Source organism: Mixophyes fleayi, assembly GCF_038048845.1.
Source record: "Mixophyes fleayi isolate aMixFle1 chromosome 12 unlocalized genomic scaffold, aMixFle1.hap1 SUPER_12_unloc_3, whole genome shotgun sequence".
NCBI classification, from domain to species: domain Eukaryota; kingdom Metazoa; phylum Chordata; class Amphibia; order Anura; family Limnodynastidae; genus Mixophyes; species Mixophyes fleayi.
Window position 1 is genome coordinate 38,700 of NW_027445897.1, and position 22,007 is coordinate 60,706.

The following is a 22,007-nucleotide window of genomic DNA, read 5'->3' on the forward strand; positions in this document are numbered from 1 at the left end:
AAAGACAAGAAGTACTTATTTTATAAATATAACCCCTGTCCTACATGCACGGTCTATTAGAGTGTATATAGCGCTTACCTCACCTACTATCTTCCATAGGTCCATTCTGAGTCTTCTGTCTACTTTAAGCCCTCACTTCAAACTGCATTGATTTGTTCAAGCAGATGATACATCCATGGAGGGGCTGCAGATAGAGAACTCAGATAGGTGGGCCCACGGATGTCTGGAGCTGCAGGAGATGTATACACTCTACTTTCCTGTATATAGGAAACAAGCCCCCCCAAAATTCCTTAAATGTGGAGCTTCATTTACCTTGATGTATCTCTCAGTGCTCATGATTACACAGTAGTGATAAAGAGATCTACTGAACGTGTGACGCCGATACTGTGTTTTTCAGGAGTATTTAGTAGGACCCAGCACCCCATCACAGTGCCTGAATCTCTCTCGCTGATTTATCAGAAAGTCATTGACCAGAATGTCCAGAAACTGACCACACAGATTATTCAGCTGCTGACTGGAGAGGTGACTGCTGAGAATGGGACATTATACAGTAACACCAGGGGATGTGTCTGGATGATGACTGTGTCATTGTGTGTGTTAGGTTCCTACAAGGTGTCGGGTTGAGAGGGAGAAGTCTGAAAAAGTTTTTAGGAAGACGCAAGGATGGAGAATCACCGGCCCGTCACATCACTGGGTAAGAGGAGACTTTTATTTCTTGTAACGGAGAGAGCAGTTTTTAGGGCAACCAATATACTCCTCATCTGTTCATCACATATAAGCAATGTAATCAGTCACTGTGTGTTTCCTACAGATGGATCCAGTAACAGAAATACCCCAGAGAGATATCTCCATCCTCATTATTCACAGGATTGTACAGGGACAAATCCCAGTATCCCACAGGAGTATCAGGTAGATGACATTTTAAGGTCTCAACAAATCCCAAAATTCCCAAATGAATTCTCAATATATGATCTGTTAAAAAGCTTTGTGGATCTTATACACACAGCAATTTCATAGCAATTTAATAAATCATATTATTAATTTTGATATTATTATTGTTTTGTGGGCTAATAAGGATGATGTTCTGACTGATATTAAAGTAGAATTTATAGAGGGAGAAGAAGAGACGTATGTGAGACGTGATCAGCAGTGTAAGGAGGAGGAAATCCCTACAGATATCAGCACAGGTGAGTAATAAACACTTATTACAGAAGAGTCAGGTATTCACCTTATTTAGTCACTTTAATAGTCATAAATGTTGCATCCTCCTCTGTCATTGCAAACTAATGAAGAAAAAGTATCTGCCCAATGGGACAGTCAGGCGCCTTCAGCTCCTGTTAGACTCCTGCTAACATCATCGTATTGTGTCTTACCAGCCCAGAGATCTGACCAGTCTGCTCCTCACATCATATCACTGTGTGCTACCAGCCCAGAGATCTGACCAGTCTCCTCCTCACATCATATCATTGTGTGCTACCAGCCCAGAGATCTGACCAGTCTCCTCCTCACATCATATCACTGTGTGCTACCAGCCCAGAGATCTGACCAGTCTCCTCCTCACATCATATCATTGTGTGCTACCAGCCCAGAGATCTGACCAGTCTCCTGTTCACATCATATCATTGCGTGTTACCAGCCCAGAGATCTGACCAGTCTCCTCCTCACATCATATCACTGTGTGCTACCAGCCCAGAGATCTGACCAGTCTCCTCCTCACATCATATCATTGTGTGCTACCAGCCCAGAGATCTGACCAGTCTCCTCCTCACATCATATCATTGTGTGCTACCAGCCCAGAGATCTGACCAGTCTCCTCCTCACATTATATCATTGTGTGCTACCAGCCCAGAGATCTGACCAGTCTCCTCCTCACATCATATCACTGTGTGCTACCAGCCCAGAGATCTGACCAGTCTCCTCCTCACATCATATCATTGTGTGCTACCAGCCCAGAGATCTGACCAGTCTCCTCCTCACATCATATCACTGTGTGCTACCAGCCCAGAGATCTGACCAGTCTCCTCCTCACATCATATCACTGTGTGCTACCAGCCCAGAGATCTGACCAGTCTCCTCCTCACACTGTCTGCTGTATCTCATGGGATGTCAGAATGAAAAGACTCCATAAATTAACCCATGAATCTCCTGTACAGTATATCCGGTGGTACTACCCATAATCCTCTCTATACCACCACATGTTATTAATCATTATCTTCCGTGTGTAATAATCCAGGAATAATTTATCCTCGGCTGTATATTAACACTGTAATAATGCAAAATATGAGATTATTCCCCTCCCTCTAGGATCCACCTTCCGACACACATGGAACTATAAACACACACCCGTCATTGCACAGTAGGACCCCTCCAATCTATTTGCTTGGATGCTCTTCATCTGCTGATCTGACTCTTTACCCTGCTCTGCCCTTGTACTTTACTTTGTGCTGTTACCCATCTGTGTCCTGCTCCATTCTCCTAATGTGTCCTCATGTTCTCTGCTCTTTGTAATGGTGTGAGACCTAAGTCTAGTGTAAACACATATCGAGGACTCGCTGCTAATTTAACCCAAGTCTACCCTACTTTTGAGGCTCCAGTGTATGTGTGTGTGTGAGGGCAGAGCCTAGCTGGACAATGTCACTGGCTAATGAGGCTTCCTGTCCTAGGATGCTCGCTAGGCATTGTGTAAAGTCTGCATTTTGGCTGAAGTTGTCCAATCTGGATACAATCTGCCTGTCACTGTGGCTGGGTCTATGTAATGCATTTTTTTTTAATCTCTTTATTTTCGACAACAAGTACGGTAAAACTGGTAATGCAGTTTTTAATCGCAAATAATTATTTGTGGTTTTTAAATTGAAATTAAACAGATGGACATTTTAACTCACTCATATGAAAATGTTGGGCATTATAAAACTTTTAATCAGTGTAAAGTAACATCTGTTTCCATATATTTATTCTATTTCCAGCAGATGGATGCAAAAACAGGAATATCTCGGAGGGAAAATGTATTTTATCTACAGCTTGTGAGATAGAAGATAACATCACACAAGATTCTTCAGGAGAGAACCCAATTACCCGAAGTATACATCCAATACTTCACAGAGCAGATAAATCATCTGATCCCTCTAATCATGAGGAATATTCTCCTGATAACACAGATCTTGTTACACATAGTACAGCTCAAACAGATACTATATTTCTATGTTCTGAGGGTGAGAAATGCTTTATGGTTAAATCATCTCTTCAACAACATCCAAGACCTCACTCAAGTATGAAACCATTTCCATGTTCTGAGTGTGGGAAATGTTTTACACGGAAATCAAAGCTTCTTGAACATCAGAGAACTCACACAGGTGAGAAACCATTTCGATGTTCTGAGTGTGGGAAATGTTTTACACGGAAATCAAAGCTTCTTGACCATCAGACAACTCACACAGGTGAGAAACCATTTCCATGTTCTGAGTGTGGGAAATGTTTTACATATAAATCAAAACTTATTCTGCATCAGAGAACTCACACAGGTGTGAAACCATTTGCATGTCCTGAGTGTGGGAAATGTTTTACACAGAAATCAAGTCTTCTTGAACATCAGGCAACTCACACAGGTGTGAATCCATTACGATGTTCTGAGTGTGGGAAATGTTTTACAAAGAAATCAAGTCTTGTTGGACATCGGAGAATTCACACAGGTGAGAAACCATTTCCATGTTCTGAGTGTGGGAAATGTTTTACACATAAATCAACTTTTATTCTGCATCAGAGAACTCACACAGGTGTGAAACCATTTCCATGTCCTGAGTGTGGAAAATGTTTTACACGGAAATCAAATCTTCTTGAACATCAGGTAACTCACACAGGTGTGAAACCATTTCGATGTTCTGAGTGTGGGAAATGTTTTACAAGGAAATCAAGTCTTCTTGACCATCAGACAACTCACACAGGTGAGAAACCATTTCCATGTTCTGAGTGTGGGAAATGTTTTACATATAAATCAAAACTTATTCTGCATCAGAGAACTCACACAGGTGTGAAACCATTTGCATGTCCTGAGTGTGGGAAATGTTTTACACAGAAATCAAGTCTTCTTGAACATCAGGCAACTCACACAAGTGTGAATCCATTACGATGTTCTGAGTGTGGGAAATGTTTTACAAGGAAATCAAGTCTTGTTGGACATCGGAGAATTCACACAGGTGAGAAACCATTTCCATGTTCTGAGTGTGGGAAATGTTTTACATATAAATCAACTTTTATTCTGCATCAGAGAACTCACACAGGTGTGAAACCATTTCCATGTCCTGAGTGTGGGAAATGTTTTACATTTAAATCAAATCTTCTTGTACATCAGAGAACACACACAGGTGAGACAGGTGAGAAACTGTTTCCATGTTCTGAGTGTGGGAAATGTTTTACACGGAAATCAAATCTTATTGAACATCAGGTAACTCACACAGGTGTGAAACCATTTCGATGTTCTGAGTGTGGGAAATGTTTTACAAGGAAATCAAGTCTTCTTGACCATCAGACAACTCACACAGGTGAGAAACCATTTCCATGTTCTGAGTGTGGGAAATGTTTTACATATAAATCAAAACTTATTCTGCATCAGAGAACTCACACAGGTGTGAAACCATTTCCATGTTCTGAGTGTGGGAAATGTTTTACAAAGAAATCAAAGCTTCTTGAACATCAGAGAACTCACACAGGTGTGAAACCATTTCCATGTTCTGAGTGTGAGAAATGTTTTACACAGAAATCAAATCTTCTTGAACATCAGAGAACTCACACAGGTGTGAAACCATTTCCATGTTCTGAGTGTGGGAAATATTTTACACAGAAATCAAAACTTATTCTGCATCAGAGAACTCACACAGGTGTGAAAGCATTTCCATGTTCTGAGTGTGGGAAATGTTTTACACAGAAATTAAATCTTGTTGCACATCAAAGAATCCACACAGGTGTGAGACCATTTCCATGTTCTGAGTGTGGGAAATGTTTTATACGGAAATCAAGTCTTCTTGAACATCAGACAACTCACACAGGTGTGAAACCATTTCCATGTTCTGAGTGTGGGAAATATTTTACACAGAAATCAAATCTTCTTAAACATCAGACAACTCACACAGGTGTGAAACCATTTCCATGTTCTGAGTGTGGGAAATATTTTACACAGAAATCAAATCTTGTTGCACATCAGAGAACTCACACAGGTGAGAAACCGTTTCCATGTTCTGAGTGTGGGCAATGTTTTACAAAGAAATCATATCTTGATGGACATCAAAGAATCCACACAGGTGTGAAACCATTTCCATGCTCCGACTGTGAGAAATGTTTTACACAGAAATCACGTCTTGTTAAACATCAGAAAATTCACACAAGAGAAAAGCATGGGGCAGGGACTGATGTGAATGTGTTCTCTGTTGAGTGCTGTGGAATTAGTGGCGCTATATAAATAAATAGATGATGATATGAAACAATGCTGCTGCAATGCTTCAAAATATTGGAAACACAATTGATATTAATAATTAAAATTTAACAAATGGACAGTAAATATATATACTTTCATACGGTTTTATCAATCAACTAATCAAAATGGGTGTAACAAAACATTCTGTTGTCTTAGTACATAAAATACCATATCAAAGGTATTTTTCTACATTTGTCTTAAGTATACATACATTATAAGTAACATACAACATCTCAGTTTTTCAATACTTTTCATGCTGAATGTAGTGTAGGTGCACTCATGCGCTTTGTATTGTGCCAGGATGTGAAAAAGAGATTTTGTTTTGCAGTTTGAGGTGTTTAAATGAGGTTCCAACGTTGTGGAGTCTATATATTCACTGGGACCTTCCCACTGTAGAAGGTGTCTACAGGGCCTGTATCTTTCCTACAAAAGGATTTGACTTTTAGGCATGTTTAGAGGTGATGGAGGTCAGGCTTATATTTTTAAATGTGCTTTTCTCACACCCTCCAGTGTGTGTATGTATATTGTGGCAAAGAGGGATATTTGCCACAGTTCCCTGTAAGGGAACATGTAGGAACACAGTCTGCAGAAGCAGGCTGCAGACAGGGTTAAGTTTTCCCTAGGTTCCTCTCTTAGCACACACACACAGGTGTTCCACATGGGTGTGATTGGTTTGCCATGATTTGTTGTAGTGCTTGGGGTGGAGGATAAAGACACTGTCTGTGTGGGTGGGACCACTGATGCCAGTAAGTGGCCGGCGAGCAGACAGGGAAGTAATGTCTAGCCAGATGTAGGTGGTGGGGATTTTCGTGTACTGATACTGGATATGATGCTGTACCAGCATTGGAGCTGTTTTACCATCCTGACAACTGCTAATAAACAGCTAAATGGTTCAGCATTCCTGTGTCTGATTCCTGTGAATGGTGCACTTTCTCACAATATATATATATAATGTTTGTTCAATATGTAATAAAAACTTTCAAACACACGTAGTAATTATAGCCCTGATGTCCCTTAACTGATGATTTAGGCCATAGATGAGGCAGGCATGAGTAGTATTTTTGGAGGAAAATGTAAAAGTTGACTTTAACTAAGTGTGTGGTCTTAAAACAGAAGGCAGGAATTAGAGTTGTAGGACAATCACGCTTAGCTGGATGAAGACCGTGTACTATGACAGTGCATATATGGACATGACATGTAACTATGTGGTCAGTGCACAAATCGGGTAATAAAGTCTATAATTACCAACCAAGCTGACTTCTTGTTTTTCTTTAGATTATTTAAACTAAAGGAAAAAGGTGAAAAGGAAAGAAGGGAACATCTGGTAAGGGGGATATCCTGTATAAAGTATGGAGGGGACAGTGAGTGTGTTGGGGGGATGTTGGTTGGCAATATATGATCTATAATTTTACTATTCTCTATAATGGTCTGCGAACAGCTTTCTATATTGTGTCATCTCCTGTTGTCCACCTACCCTCTGCCATTATCACTTAGGGGGAATTCAATTGACATGTTATGACAACCAGTGCGGCATAAACTTATAGAACAGGGAGCTGAGGTCTTCACCTTTAGCAGCCGCCTTTCCCTGAGAGACTGGTTATGCTCACAGGTACTCCGATGCCCCCAGGTCTTAAACTCAAAGTAGTATAAGTTTATACTCACACGGCTGCGCACAGGTACAGGAGGTAACACACGGAACAGGTAGGCCAGCGATCTGCAGACTGGACGGAGCACCGGAGATGTCAGGTACCAGCAGGGTCAGGGTCACAGGCAATGTTTCAGACTCCGGGTACAGGCAATAGGTCAAGGTCACAGGCAATGGTTCAGAATCCGGGGACAGGCAAGGTCATACACAGGTAATCAATCCAAAGGTTTAAACATAACAATAGCTGGAGCAGGCAGCAGTACTAGAAACAGGACGCTATAACCGGCAGGCTAGACCCTCCCTGCCTTTTACACTGGAGCCAACCAATCAGGGCATATCCCTGCAACAACAAACAGGCAGGTTAAATTACATTAAAGAGACCTAATTAGCCCGCGAAAGTGGCGATTTCAGCGGTCGGGGCCGTGAAACAGGAAGTGACGTCCCGGTCGTCATAGCGACGGCTGGGACGCCAGAGGGAGCAGGAAGTGAGTCACGGCGGTGCCCGTGGTCGCCGCGGCTCGTAACATGACAGCAGTGTTTTATTTATTTTTTGCAATGTTAACAAATTAAAATTACCCGTGCGAGATTGGACCCGTGGGCGCGACTGTTTTTAGGTACCTCAACGTAAAAAAATTGTGCTATTCAATTTAAATACAGGTAATGCCCCCCCCCCCCCTGCTGAGTGAAGGGGAGGGATTAATGCGGTCATCTATGGTAAAAGAAATGCATTGGAATACATTTGTATTGTATTACACAACCTTCTATTTTATAATATCTACATGTAGTACTTTTTTTTTTTTACTATACAATTATCTATACCATGACAAAACTAATTAGTACATACATATATTAATTAGTGATTATTGGTTTTTTTACATGATTTTTGTAAAAAAAAAATCACCTTTTCCATGTTATGTATTACTGAGAAACATAATTTTTTTTCTATTACATTATTACATAATATCAATAGTTTTCTTATGTTTTTATTTGTTTGCACAGTCATGAGAGGTGTGAGATAGAATTGGCGATTTGACAGGTTACCGCGCCGCGTTAAAAAAGAATTGAATAACCTTTAATGCTTCTCCCTATACTTTCAATGGATCATCTACTTGTCCGCGATGGTCCCGTTTTTGTTACAAAAACGCTGTGTTTTAAATAGATTTGAGTAAGGGGTAAAGTTAACGTGCTCCAGAATAAGCGAAAACCACTTTAAAATTATTTACCGCGATGTTAAAAGAAAAAAAATACAGCTGAGAATTGAATTCCCTGCTTAGTCTTTCATTAGTAATCCAGCCCTTAACCTTAGTTGCTTATTGTTCCCATATTGAAATGTTGAAATAATGGACTTTTTCACTCAATAATTGTTTCAAGAGTGATCTCTTTGTAGCTGTTGTCACGATATCGGGGAGGTGACGATACCGGGGGAGGTGACGATACAGGGGGAGGTGACGATACCCGGGGAGGTGACGATACTCGGGGAGGTGACGATACCGGGGGAGGTGACGATACTCAGTGAGGTGACGATACAGGGGGAGGTGACGATACCCGGGGAGGTGACGATACAGGGGGAGGTGACGATACAGGGGGAGGTGACGATACCCAGGGAGGTGACGATACCGGGGGAGGTGTCGATATCCGGGGAGGTGTCGATACCGGGGGAGGGGACGATACCGGGGGAGGTGACGATACCCGGGGAGGTGACGATACCCGGGGGAGGTGATGATACCGGGGGAGGTGATGATACCGGGGAGGTGATGATACCCGGGGAGGTGACGATACCGGGGGAGGTGATGATACCCGGGGAGGTGATGATACCGGGGGAGGTGATGATACCGGGATCCAGTTACCTCCTGTAACCTCTGATTTGTTGTGAAGGTAACACTGGACCCTATTAAAGACTAGGAGGCAAGTTACTGGATATACAGTTAGGGATTAAACACTGACACAGATAAGAAATAAAACAGATTGATTATAATCTAAGAGGTTTATTGAAAGACTCAACCCGGATACCTGGATGTCCGACCAGTGAGATCACTCTCCACCTGCAGTAGGTAAACAAACAGTCCAACCTAATGAGAATAGCAATCCCTTGTTACTGATGTATGTGTACTAATAGGGGGAATCTTCACCTACATATTGCTCATGAGACGAGTGGATTACATTCATTGTACACAACTCCCCCTATTCTCCCAACCACATTGAATCAGTTTACACAAATGCTGAAAACCAGCTGTATGGGATAAGACTCCATCACAATTTACATATTATTGTAAGTCACTGCCTACACACACACAGCTAAACACAACCAGGACACACACACACACACAGCTAAACACAACCAGGACACACACAGCTAAACACAACCAGGACACACACACACACACAGCTAAACACAACCAGGACACACACACAGACAGCTAAACACAACCAGGACACACACACACACAGCTAAACACAACCAGGACACACACACAGCTAAACACAACCAGTACACACACACACAGCTAAACACAACCAGGACACACACACAGACAGCTAAACACAACCAGGACACACACACACACAGCTAAACACAACCAGGACACACAGACACACAGCTAAACACAACCAGGACACACAGACACACAGCTAAACACAACCAGGACACACACACACACAGCTAAACACAACCAGGACACACACACACACAGCTAAACACAACCAGGACACACAGACACACAGCTAAACACAACCAGGACACACACACAGCTAAACACAACCAGGACACACACACACACACAGCTAAACACAACCAGGACACACACACACAGTTAAACACAACCAGGACACACACACACACAGCTAAACACAACCAGGACACACACACACACAGCTAAACACAACCAGGACACACACACACAGCTAAACACAACCAGGACACACACACACACACACACAGCTAAACACAACCAGGACACACACACACACAGCTAAACACAACCAGGACACACACACACAGCTAAACACAACCAGGACACACACACACAGCTAAACACAACCAGGACACACACACACACACACAGCTAAACACAACCAGGACACACACACACACAGCTAAACACAACCAGGACACACACACACACACACAGCTAAACACAACCAGGACACACACACACACAGCTAAACACAACCAGGACACACACACACACACAGCTAAACACAACCAGGACACACACACACACACACACACACAGCTAAACACAACCAGTACACACACACACACACACACACTCAGCTAAACACAACCAGGACACACAGACACACAGCTAAACACAACCAGGACACACACACACAGCTAAACACAACCAGGACACACACACAGCTAAACACAACCAGTACACACACACACACACACACACACACACAGCTAAACACAACCAGGACACACACAACTAAGCACAACCAGGACACACACACAGCTAAACACAACCAGGACACACACACAGACAGCTAAACACAACCAGGACACACACACACACACACAGCTAAACACAACCAGGACACACACACACAGCTAAACACAACCAGGACACATACACACACACACAGCTAAACACAACCAGGACACACACACACAGCTAAACACAACCAGTACACACACACACACACACAGCTAAACACATCCAGGACACACACACAGCTAAACACATCCAGTACACACACACACACACACAGCTAAACACATCCAGGACACACACACAGCTAAACACAACCAGTACACACACACACACACACACACACACAGCTAAACACAACCAGGACACACACACACACACACAGCTAAACACAACCAGTACACACACAGCTAAACACGACCAGGACACACACACACACACACACACACAGCTAAACACAACCAGGACACACACACACAGCTAAACACAACCAGGACACACACACAGAAAGTTAAACACAACCAGGACACACACAGACAGCTAAACACAACCAGGACACACACACAGACAGCTAAACACAACCAGGACACACACAGCTAAACACAACCAGGACACACACACACACACACACACACACACACACACAGCTAAACACAACCAGGACACACACACACACACAGCTAAACACAACCAGTACACACACACACAGCTAACCACAACCAGGACACACACACACACACACACACACACAGCTAAACACAACCAGGACACACACACACACAGCTAAACACAACCAGGACACACACACACACAGCTAAACACAACCAGGACACACACACACAGCCAGGACACACACAGCTAAACACAACCAGGACACACACACAGCTAAACACAACCAGGACACACACACACACACACACACACACACACACACACACGGCTAAACACAACCAGGACACACACACACACACACAGCTAAACACAACCAGGACACACACACACAGCTAAACACAACCAGTACACACACACACAGCTAAACACAACCAGGACACACACACACAGCTAAACACAACCAGGACACACACAGCTAAACACAACCAGGACACACACACAGCTAAACACAACCAGGACACATACACACACAGCTAAACACAACCAGGACACACACACACACACACACACACAGCTAAACACAACCAGGACACACACACACACAGCTAAACACAACTAGGACACACACAGCTAAACACAACCAGGACACACACAGCTAAACACAGCCAGGACACACACACACACAGCTAAACACAACCAGGAGACACACACACACAGCTAAACACAACCAGGAGACACACACAGCTAAACACAACCAGGGCGCACACACACTGTTATGGACTGGAATAATATCAGGCCTAGTGGGTGGTTCCCAGGAAGGCCTGGGCATGTAACTTAGCTAAGTCAGGATCATACGATCCTTAGAGAATAACACACAGCTAAACACGTCCAGGACACACACACACACACACAGCTAAACACGTCCAGGACACACACACACAGCTAAACACGTCCAGGACACACACACACACACAGCTAAACACGTCCAGGACACACACACACACACACACACAGCTAAACACGTCCAGGACACACACACACACACACACACAGCTAAACACGTCCAGGACACACACACACACACACACACAGCTAAACACGTCCAGGACACACACACACAAAACTTTTCTCTCTCTTCCCTCATTGATCTGTGAAGAGATCAGTAATGCTTTCCATCCCCTCTACTATTTCCCACTCTTCCACATGCAGATAGAATGTAACCAGGAGGAAGACACACAACACACAGCATGGCAGACAATGCTAACACAACATGTAAGGGGGCCAGGATACACAATAAGGTTGAGAATGGGAATACTGAGATTGAGTATATGCTGAAATGTATATGATTGTGATCTGAGGTAATGCTGAGATATTGATAGGATTGGGATTGAAATGTGATAGATTTAATATATGTTGAGATTTAGATGATCTGAGACTGATATGATTGGGATTGTCATTGGTAGATTGAGTCTAAGATTGTAATACTGAACAACATGGGAAATATACACATGCACATGAAGATACGAGTTGTTGTAAGACACAGGAAGAGATCAGTGACGGAAGAAACGCTGTCCCTTTTTTAAGGTCCATAATAGAGGATCGAAACGCGTTGGTAATTAGTGTTGTATTTTTCCAAAAGGACCTCCACTTGGACGAGATTTCCATCTATGAGGACTTATAGCACTTCATTCCGCGGCTTTTACATCTGTTATGCTATTTGCCTTCTTCGTTCCGATAGCAGTAACTGTGTACTGTGATTTTATTTTATTAAAGTGTTTCCATACATACTACCTTAGATCTTCTTCTGTCTTCTATTATATTATGGCCTTGATGTGACATTGTGAAGGGACAGAGTTTGTTTGATGTGCCGATATTAAATAAACCAGTCTGTAAGTAGGGCCCCATAGGGGGGTAACCGTATCTTGTGGAGTGATTTTATGGACACCTTTTCTGGATACACAGCTGGTTGGTGGGACCATTGGGTGACAACATAGTATACTATCCTTTGCACTGGGAGGTTCTATATATTCCACTATCTTCCCAATTAAGACTCTACCATACAATATTGCACCACTATTATTTGTCTGCTTTTTTCATATGGTATTACTGTGAATGGAGAGAAGAATCTGTGTCAACAATTTTGAATTTAAGTATTTTATTATTTTGTTTACATTTTATTAATGACATCTTTCATGCTGTTATTTACATATTTATTGTAGTGTGATCTCAGTGCAGAAATAATTATCTATTTTTTTATTGTATCCTATAGTTATTTGGGACTTGGGGTGTTTAGTCCTCAGGTGATTAGATCTGCTGAAGGAAATTGCCCCTATCATATTTACATTTCACAATTGTGTGCTTGAATGTTTTTATTACAAGTGTATTTATATATAAATAATGTACTGGAAGGTGCAAATAAAAAAAAAAGCACCTTTAAAAATATAGGTGGCGGCCTGACCTCCATCACCTCTAAGCATCCCTAAAAGTCCTTCTGAAGGACAGCTACAGGCCCTGCAGCCACCTGCTACAGTGGGAAGGCCCCAGTGAATATAGAGACTCCACAACGTTGGAACCTCATTTAAACATCTCGCCCTGCAAAACAAAATCTCGTAATCACATCCTGGCACAATACAAAGTACATGAGCGCACCTACACTACATTCAGCATGAAAAGTATTGGAGATTGGAGATGTTGTATGTTACTTATAATGTATGTATACTTAGGACAATTGTAGGAAAATACCTTTGATATGGTATTTTATGTACTTAGACAACACAATGTTTTATTATACCCATTTTGATTGCTTGTTTGCCACAACAGTATAAAAATAAATAAATGTATTGCCTATTTTTAATTTAAATGAATGAAATAAACTGTGTTTGCAGTATTTGTAGTATTACAGCAGACTTGTTTCATATCCAATTGCTTTTATCCTGTGGAATTTTCTGATGTGTAACAAGATGAGATTTCTGTGCAAAACATTCCTCACACTCAGAACATGGTTTTAATACTTTTAATGTTGAAATTGGCCATACGTGATGTATGATGTTTTGGTGCATCTAGTATTGTAACTTTCTTAATCTGTATATTGCCAAAGAGTCTCCATCCACGTCAGATCTCTGGAGAGACCACATAGGGCCAACAACTCCTTAATCAAACATGTCCCATTGTATAACAGGTCTGGGGATCTCCCCAGGAAATCCTACTTGTTACATGAATATGGGGGGTCTGAAGTATACTGTGTTTTATAACAAGATCCACAGATAATTTAGTGTGTCCCATGACATCTGTGCAGTGTAAGGTGTTGTCAGGGGCGGAGCTATATCTCTAAGACCAATAGTTGTGGGAGACTACGGGAAAATGGCCGCCGCTGTCCTGCACTGAGGACAATACAGAGATGAAAATGATTTTTCTCATTATTAAAACCACAGAGTCTTCCCTCTCATCTGTGTAAAACACCCCTCCCTCTGTAACTATCCCCGTCGCCCATATCAGATGGATGTCTATTAGATACATAACCTCCATCTGTTTGGCAACAACTTAATCGGTAGAGTAAGATTTTATATAACTATTGTCCTCAGTGCAGGACGGCGGCGGCCATTTTCCCGTAGTCTCCCACACACTATTGGTCTTACAGATATATCTCCGCCCCTGACAACAGATTACACTGCCCAGGGGGCGTGGCCACATCCTCCTCAGCCGCCATGTCAGAGCCTGGAGCGCCGCCCTCAGTCTGTACAACATCCGGGCCCTGTACAAGGCTGAGGTAATAATATAGTTCCCCCATGTTTATGTGCAGCCTCCCGGCCATCAGGGCCTCATACAGAATCCATCCCCTTATACATATCACATAGACTATTAGTTTATGTCCCTTCCCACCCTACATGTCAGCACCATCAGTCCCCACAGCCAGTGTCTGACTGGGTCCTGCTGCAAAGCCCCCAGTGGTTATTCCTCAGACCACCTCCCATGAGATCCACATCCATAAACACCTCCATATACACACACAGTTCTTACTGAAGGACACAGTGACCCATGTCTGCCCATCCACAGTCCCCCTCGCACCATCCACTATACTGTGTTCTATCTATGTGTAATTGTCACAGTATAGACCCCATTCCATGGTAGGTACAGCGTAGGGTCTACTGCCCATGTGACATTGTCACATTCCCAGTCTCCTCTTACACTCAGTACTCAGGGGTCCCACCGCCTACAACGTACTAAGCCCAAGAGTCCTCCTGCAGCCACACAGACCCCATATGTTACCATTATACTATGTATTATACATTTATATCACAACCTTAAGTCACTGTTCCGAGTCTCCCTCTGACACGTAGACAGAATGATCTCTAAGACGTGACCCAGTAAGTCCGCAACCATCGCCCCCTAATCCCAGGAACATAGTGAGTCCCTCCTGCTCCTCATATAACATAGTATGCAACATAATATTCATTAGGTCAACCATGCAATGAAATGTAAAATAATATAAAACACACGTTTTTAATCAATAAAAATAATGATGCCAGATTTTATATTGGTGTCTAGCTGCTTCTAGCCTTAAAAATTCTACATTATGTATGTTTATTTAATGTATTTATATGTTTGTGTGTTACATATTTATGTGTATAGATAGATAGATATCTAATGTGACTGTGCCAGTACAGATGTGTGTGACAGAACAGATAGGTGAACATGTTAGAAATGGCTGTGACACTATGTGACAGATACATCCTGTATATGGCACCGTCTCTTACCTGGCAGCGGGGCTAGAAGCACCAGCACATCCATGTGGGCAGCTGAGGGTCCCGTAGAAAACAGGATTTATTGCTAAGTGAAGGCGAGAGCCGTACGGGAGTTATCAGCTGGTATATTGTACCCTGCACTTGTATCTAATACTGTATTATGCACTTCATCATCATCAGCTATTTATATAGTGCCACTAATTCCGCAGCGCTGTACAGAGAACTCACTCACATCAGTCCCTGCCCCATTGGAGCTTACAGTCTAAATTCCCTAACACACAGAGAGAGAGAGAGACTAAGGTCAATTTTGATAGCAGCCAATTAACCTTCTAGTATGTTTTTGGAGTGTGGGAGGAAATTGGAGCACCCCAGGAAACCCACACAAACACGGGGAGAACATACAACTCCACAGAGATAAGGCCATGGTCGGGAATTGTACTTATGACCCCAGTGCTAACCACTGAGCCACTGTGCTGCCCATGCTTATGTATAAGCATGAATACCTCCATAATACTGATCACTGGGCATAGCTCCTCTCACACCAGAGAGACACTGACAGACTAAGGACCTGCTGTATGAGGTGCGGCATAGCTGCAGATGGTCTCTACAGATCTCCCCTGTTACTACTGACCTGTCCAAGCAGGAGGGAAGAGGGGATGGGAAGGAAACATAGAGAATATGATCTCTAGCTCTGCTTGTCCTATTTGCAGAAATAGGTGTTATATTAAAGCAGGAAGTGCACAGTAAGAGCAGGCAGTGTGAGGACAGCAATCTGAAGAACATTTACACCAGAGTAATGGAACTTGCACACAACAATATAAACTGTTGCATGGTCATTTCAATTACTTTATAGCAGACGGAGCATCAGAGGAAACCCACGCAAACACGGTAAAAACATACAAACTTCACACAGATAAGGACATGGTAGGGAATCGAACTCATGACCCCATTGCTGTGAGGCAGAAGTGCTGGCCACTAAGTCACTGTGCACATGCGCGATGTAATTGAATGTCCATTTACACAACACTTAGACCTTATTAAAGTGACCTTGTAAACTGAACGAGGTCGACCAAACAGGCGACCTTGATCTACTGGTAGATTTGCGATCAACTGTTTGAGTCCACCTCTTACAGCTGCAGCGTGGTCCGACAGCCTTTACCATAGCCCCCTATAGGGTCCTCTAGATACTCCCCCTCATCATACATGGACATCTATATCATCTGGTCCTTGCCCGCTACACCTCCCACACGCTTACACCTCCCACACGCTTACACCTCCCACACGCTTACACCTCCCACACGCTTACGCCTCCAACAAGCTATTTACACGCCGCCACTCCTACTACACAGTCACTTACACTATATCTGTGACGAAAGTCCACAACCAGGACGAAACGCGTTGGAGTTTGAAGACGCCCCCACAGCCAGCAGCATTGTGTCCTCCAGCTCCTGCCTTCCCCATTACTCCCAGAGGTCCACTGAGTGCAGCCGCTGGGCAGCAGATTTCTTACACAACGGAGGAGCTCAGACAACAGGTGCACCGCATCCCACCTGTACTATAGCTGCCCCCCCACCTCACTCTATCATGCATCACATTCCTAACCATAATACTCTGTACTTTATTACTGTTACTGTGGTATATGTAGATTAGAATAAACACGCTGACCGCTTGGATAGGTTATAGGATCAGCAGCCGCTGAGCCGTGTACCTCTGAGCTCATGTAGATAATACAGAAGGTGAGAGTTAAGCACATGATATAATACATTTCTCAGAACACTCTCCTAACGTCTCCCTCTGCAGAACTACTAAGTAGTCCACATATACTACTATTACTAATATAACTATTGTATTGTTCTTCCCACTGGTTAGATAGCTCCCGTTATCTGCCACGTTTACACCTCACATCTCCCTGATCCTGAACTGGCCCCAATCAGGCGGAACTGACTGTGTTTAAGTGAAAATATAATCATGTAACACAATCTAACAGTAAAGGTAATAAGAGCTACTAAACCAACCCAAAGAGTTAACCAAGCTGTAAATGCAAAAGAGATAGAAGAAAAAAACTAGATAAAAAGGCAAAAGAGTTGTAAATGCTTGAAAGAAGAACATAGAGAAAGTACTTGAACATCACCACTTTCATCTTTTTATTTGGGGGGGGGAATCCAAAACACACCACCCACATTCTGTGACTCATCTCCCATCTGTTTCCTCAGTAGGACGAACTATATCGGACTTGCCACAAAACAAGTGCACCAATACCCCAACAAGAGGAATATAACCTAGCAACCGCTTCACTCCGGAGGAACACCAAATATTATCCACCCCAGGACCACTCTACTGAACTAAACAGGAAGATAAAGAACCCAACGAGAGGAACGTCTACCGACAACTTTGTCACTAAAGAATTAAGACGTAAGTGACAAACACCTACAACACCCCATCACCTATAGATCCCACCAGGTTACACCACCTATAGATCCCACCAGGTTACACCACCTATAGATCCCACCAGGTTACACCACCGATAGATCCCACCAGGTTACACCACCGATAGATCCCACCAGGTTACACCACCTATAGATCCCACCAGGTTACACCACCGATAGATCCCACCAGGTTACACCACCTATAGATCCCACCAGGTTACACCACCTATAGATCCCACCTGGTTACACCACTATGTTCTCCGCAGGGGAGCAACCAATCACAGCTCCTCTGATACATCCTCACAGCGCAGACAGTCCCTATCCTACAACACCACCTTTTATTATAGAGGGGTGTTACATGAAAGACTAAAATTCAGGGAACTCCGCCCTCTTGTCATATGATCTCTTGATCCCGCTGTCAGACATGCTATGGGGATATAGAACTAGAACCGCTTTGCTGACCCCAGCTGTATTTCATCTTCCAAGAAATTCACTTTCTTCCATATGGACGGGGTTTCTCTTAGACACTCAACCCCCACATGTGACTGGTCTTACTGTGTTTCTGTGTCCAGGTGAATTATATATATATATATATATATATATATTGATAGAAAGTGTTTTCTATTGTTTATTTTCTATTCTATTCTATTCTTTTATTTAGATAACATAGGAAAGCAGTAAATAAAAGGTTTATGTTTCTATTATACACACCAGGGTTTTTAAAACAATTAATGCACCATTGATGTCTATCCTAAAATATAACTCTTGGATGTAAGAATATCTCTCTTCATACAGTTGTCGAGGTTGAAATGAGTGTTCTTTATATACTATTGGTGAGTGGGATCTAAATTATTTATATATATATATATATATATATATATATATATATATATATATATATATACACAAGTTAACCCGTGCATGATACTCATGCATTCTAGTCAAATCAAGCTACTTAAGGTCTTAAAAAGGTTCTTGTCATGCATTTGGGCCTAGCCCAGGCCTCCTCAGGGGAAGAGCGTTACTTCCCGATGCAAGCGCCCTTTTTAATGTGTGTTCATGAGGTAAAATTACCTCACGAAAATGAGTTTGAGCCCTCAACTCATAAATTTAGCCTTTACTACCCCTCCCACGGGGGAAAGGGGGGATGATGTAAGTTAACTGACTTCACTATTCTAATTTTTTTGTCAAATAATGTCAGTATACCAAATTTCAGGTTAATTGGATGAGCCCTTTCTGAAAAAATAGTTTTTTTCCACACACACTAACACACGCCGCTAGGCTTTTACTTTTATATATTAGATAATGCTAAGAATTTAGTAGGTCAGTGTATAACTCCGCCCAGCAGGTGGCGCTGCAGCTTGTTTTTTTTTTTTTTCACACACAGACTAACACACGCCGCTAGGCTTTTATATTATAGCTATAGGGAGGCTGCCTACTCTTATGAAGAATAGTGTATACCAAGATTGGTTATTCATATTATTATTTACTAACCTATTTCGAGTTTGAGCGCCAGTATTTATTATATCTATTACTACATATATATATATATATATATATATATATATATATATATAGTTCAGCCAATGACCGTCGCCTCTCCTCCACTCTGATCACCTCATCCCACTCCAGAATTCAAGACTTCTCCCGAGCTGCCCCCCTGCACTGGAATGACCTCCCACGCTCCATCCGTTTGTCCTCTAAATTGTGCTCCTTAAAACGGGCACTCAAAACTTGTGGATTCTGGATCCGCAGGGAACTTCATGTCTGCCACTCTAGTATCGAAGCTTGGCATACCCCTCCATCCGTTGCCGCAGCCTTTGGTTCTCACCGCAGTAGATGGTAATCGAGTTGTCAACGGTTCCATCACCTGTATCACCAGTCCAGTTCGGTTGCTGGTAGGGGTTCTTCATCAAGAGTGGATCAAGTTCTTGGTCATTTCTCAATCCGTCAACTCCATAATTCTGGGTTTAGCCTGGCTCAGGACTCATTCTCCCCAGTTTGACTGGCTCCACGCCCAGGTATCTTCGTGGGGTGCTTCTTGCTTCAACAAGTGCCTCTCTAAGGTGCACCCACCAATCCATATGCCTTGTCTTTCTTTGGCTTCCCGAAGTGGGCTTCCGGAATCATATCTAGAATTTCTCGATGTGTTTAGCAAATCTGCTGCGGAGACCTTACCTCCTCATCGAGCATGGGATTGTCCCATCGAACTTATGCCAGACAAGACCATTCCTAAGGGTAGGGTGTATCCATTGTCCCTACCGGAGACTGAGGCCATGTCACAATATGTCTCTGACAATCTCCAGCGAGGTTTTATCAGGAAATCTCACTCTCCTGCAGGGGCTGGATTCTTTCCAGAGTGTGAAGGGCCAATAGGGATGCCATGTTCTTATACTCTCTGGAGGGCTGAGATTTATCTAGCTTTAGATCTTGGGTTACATTAATATCTCCTAGGATCAGATGACACTTTGCATAATGTGGTTAAACATCTTATTGAGGAAGGTGACTGGTTCTGATGTGGAACGTAGGCAGATACTACTGTCTTGGATCAGAGAGAACCTATAACTATAAGGTATCGTCCCTCTGGGTTAGCTATATAATGGAGTGTGGGAAAAGGAACATTTCTACGGCTCCCAGGACAATGGAGCGCTTTTTAGGGGAATTTAAATCATTCAAATTGATGAATAAAACCTTCAAAGTCATGACATTATGAGTGTGAGAAGCCTGTCAAAAGCTCTGCATGAGTGACAAAGTTGGGAGGGCAGAAGAAATGGGAGTGAAGGAAGGACTTAATAAAATTAGGAGATTGGAAGGAAGAGAGTTCCCAGAGGGGTGATAGTGTGACCTAGGTAATACATTAGAGGGGCCTGTAGGGTCTGAAAAGACAATAGAGGTAGGGAAGGAAACAAAAAGGTTAGGAGGAAAAGGCTGTGGGCGGCAAAGAAATTTTCCTAAGATGGAATTAGGGATTTAGAGAGAGAGAAGTCAATCAAAGAGGAGATGAGCAACAAATGATTCACAAAAACCTCTACAACTTGAAGAACCACAGTCAAAACTGCAAAAAGAGTCATCTAGTCTGATAAAGTCTTCATTGGGTGATAAGGGGTCAATCTGCAATGAATAACAAGAAACAGTAAACACAACAATAGAAAAGTAGCTCGTCTAGCTTCCGAAAAGTGCCACTGAGCTCTAGGATGGACACATCCTGAGAGTTTTTCCTTCAGTTTTGAAGGGCAGACGACAAAATTAGGCCTTTGTCCTATTGGGAAATGGATAGCAGATCCCTGCTTGCGCCTGTGAAACAGGAAAAAATTAAGAATATGTCTCATGTTAAAAAGATGATTCCGACAAGGAGGTGTCCTGGATGAGATTTGGAGGACCGAGTTGTCCACAATAAGTGGAGTTATTCAAGTGGGCAGATTCGTTTTACAACGTTCTGTGACCCACTATTTGCCATTCAGACTGTGGAGGCTTTTGGTGTCTCATTGATGAAGATCCTCGCAAAAGGCTGCTGACCTGGGATTCAGTTTAGAGAGGATGGTTTGCGTTTGAATTTCTGACTTACCATACAGAGTTTTAGTGTGTGTTAGCACTTGAAGAGTTCCTAAAAGAAACACCATTTATATTTGTAGTTAGAAGCTCTTAGGATTTTGGTGATCCTCTGCATTTCATGTCTCTTTTGAA

The 22,007-nt window shown here is 42.7% G+C and overlaps 2 protein-coding genes across 2 annotated transcripts in view; both read left to right on the forward strand.

The window, feature by feature from the left end:
* Positions 1-434: 434 nt before the first annotated feature.
* LOC142112119 (uncharacterized) lies at positions 435-6,716 on the forward strand. The gene is made up of 5 exons (XM_075193955.1): positions 435-522; positions 602-694; positions 812-909; positions 1,076-1,187; positions 2,964-6,716. Exons 2-5 carry the CDS (start codon positions 664-666, stop codon positions 5,447-5,449), a joined length of 2,727 nt encoding a protein of 908 aa, XP_075050056.1. The 5' UTR covers positions 435-522; positions 602-663; the 3' UTR covers positions 5,450-6,716.
* An 8,117-nt stretch (positions 6,717-14,833) lies between these two features.
* Positions 14,834-22,007, forward strand: part of LOC142112127 (uncharacterized) — a 43,877-nt gene continuing 36,703 nt past the window's right edge. Inside the window, exons 1-2 of the mRNA XM_075193964.1 lie at positions 14,834-15,279; positions 18,114-18,309. Coding sequence (XP_075050065.1) covers positions 15,277-15,279; positions 18,114-18,309 — 199 coding nt within the window. The 5' untranslated portion in view covers positions 14,834-15,276. The remainder of the gene's footprint in view (positions 15,280-18,113; positions 18,310-22,007) is intronic.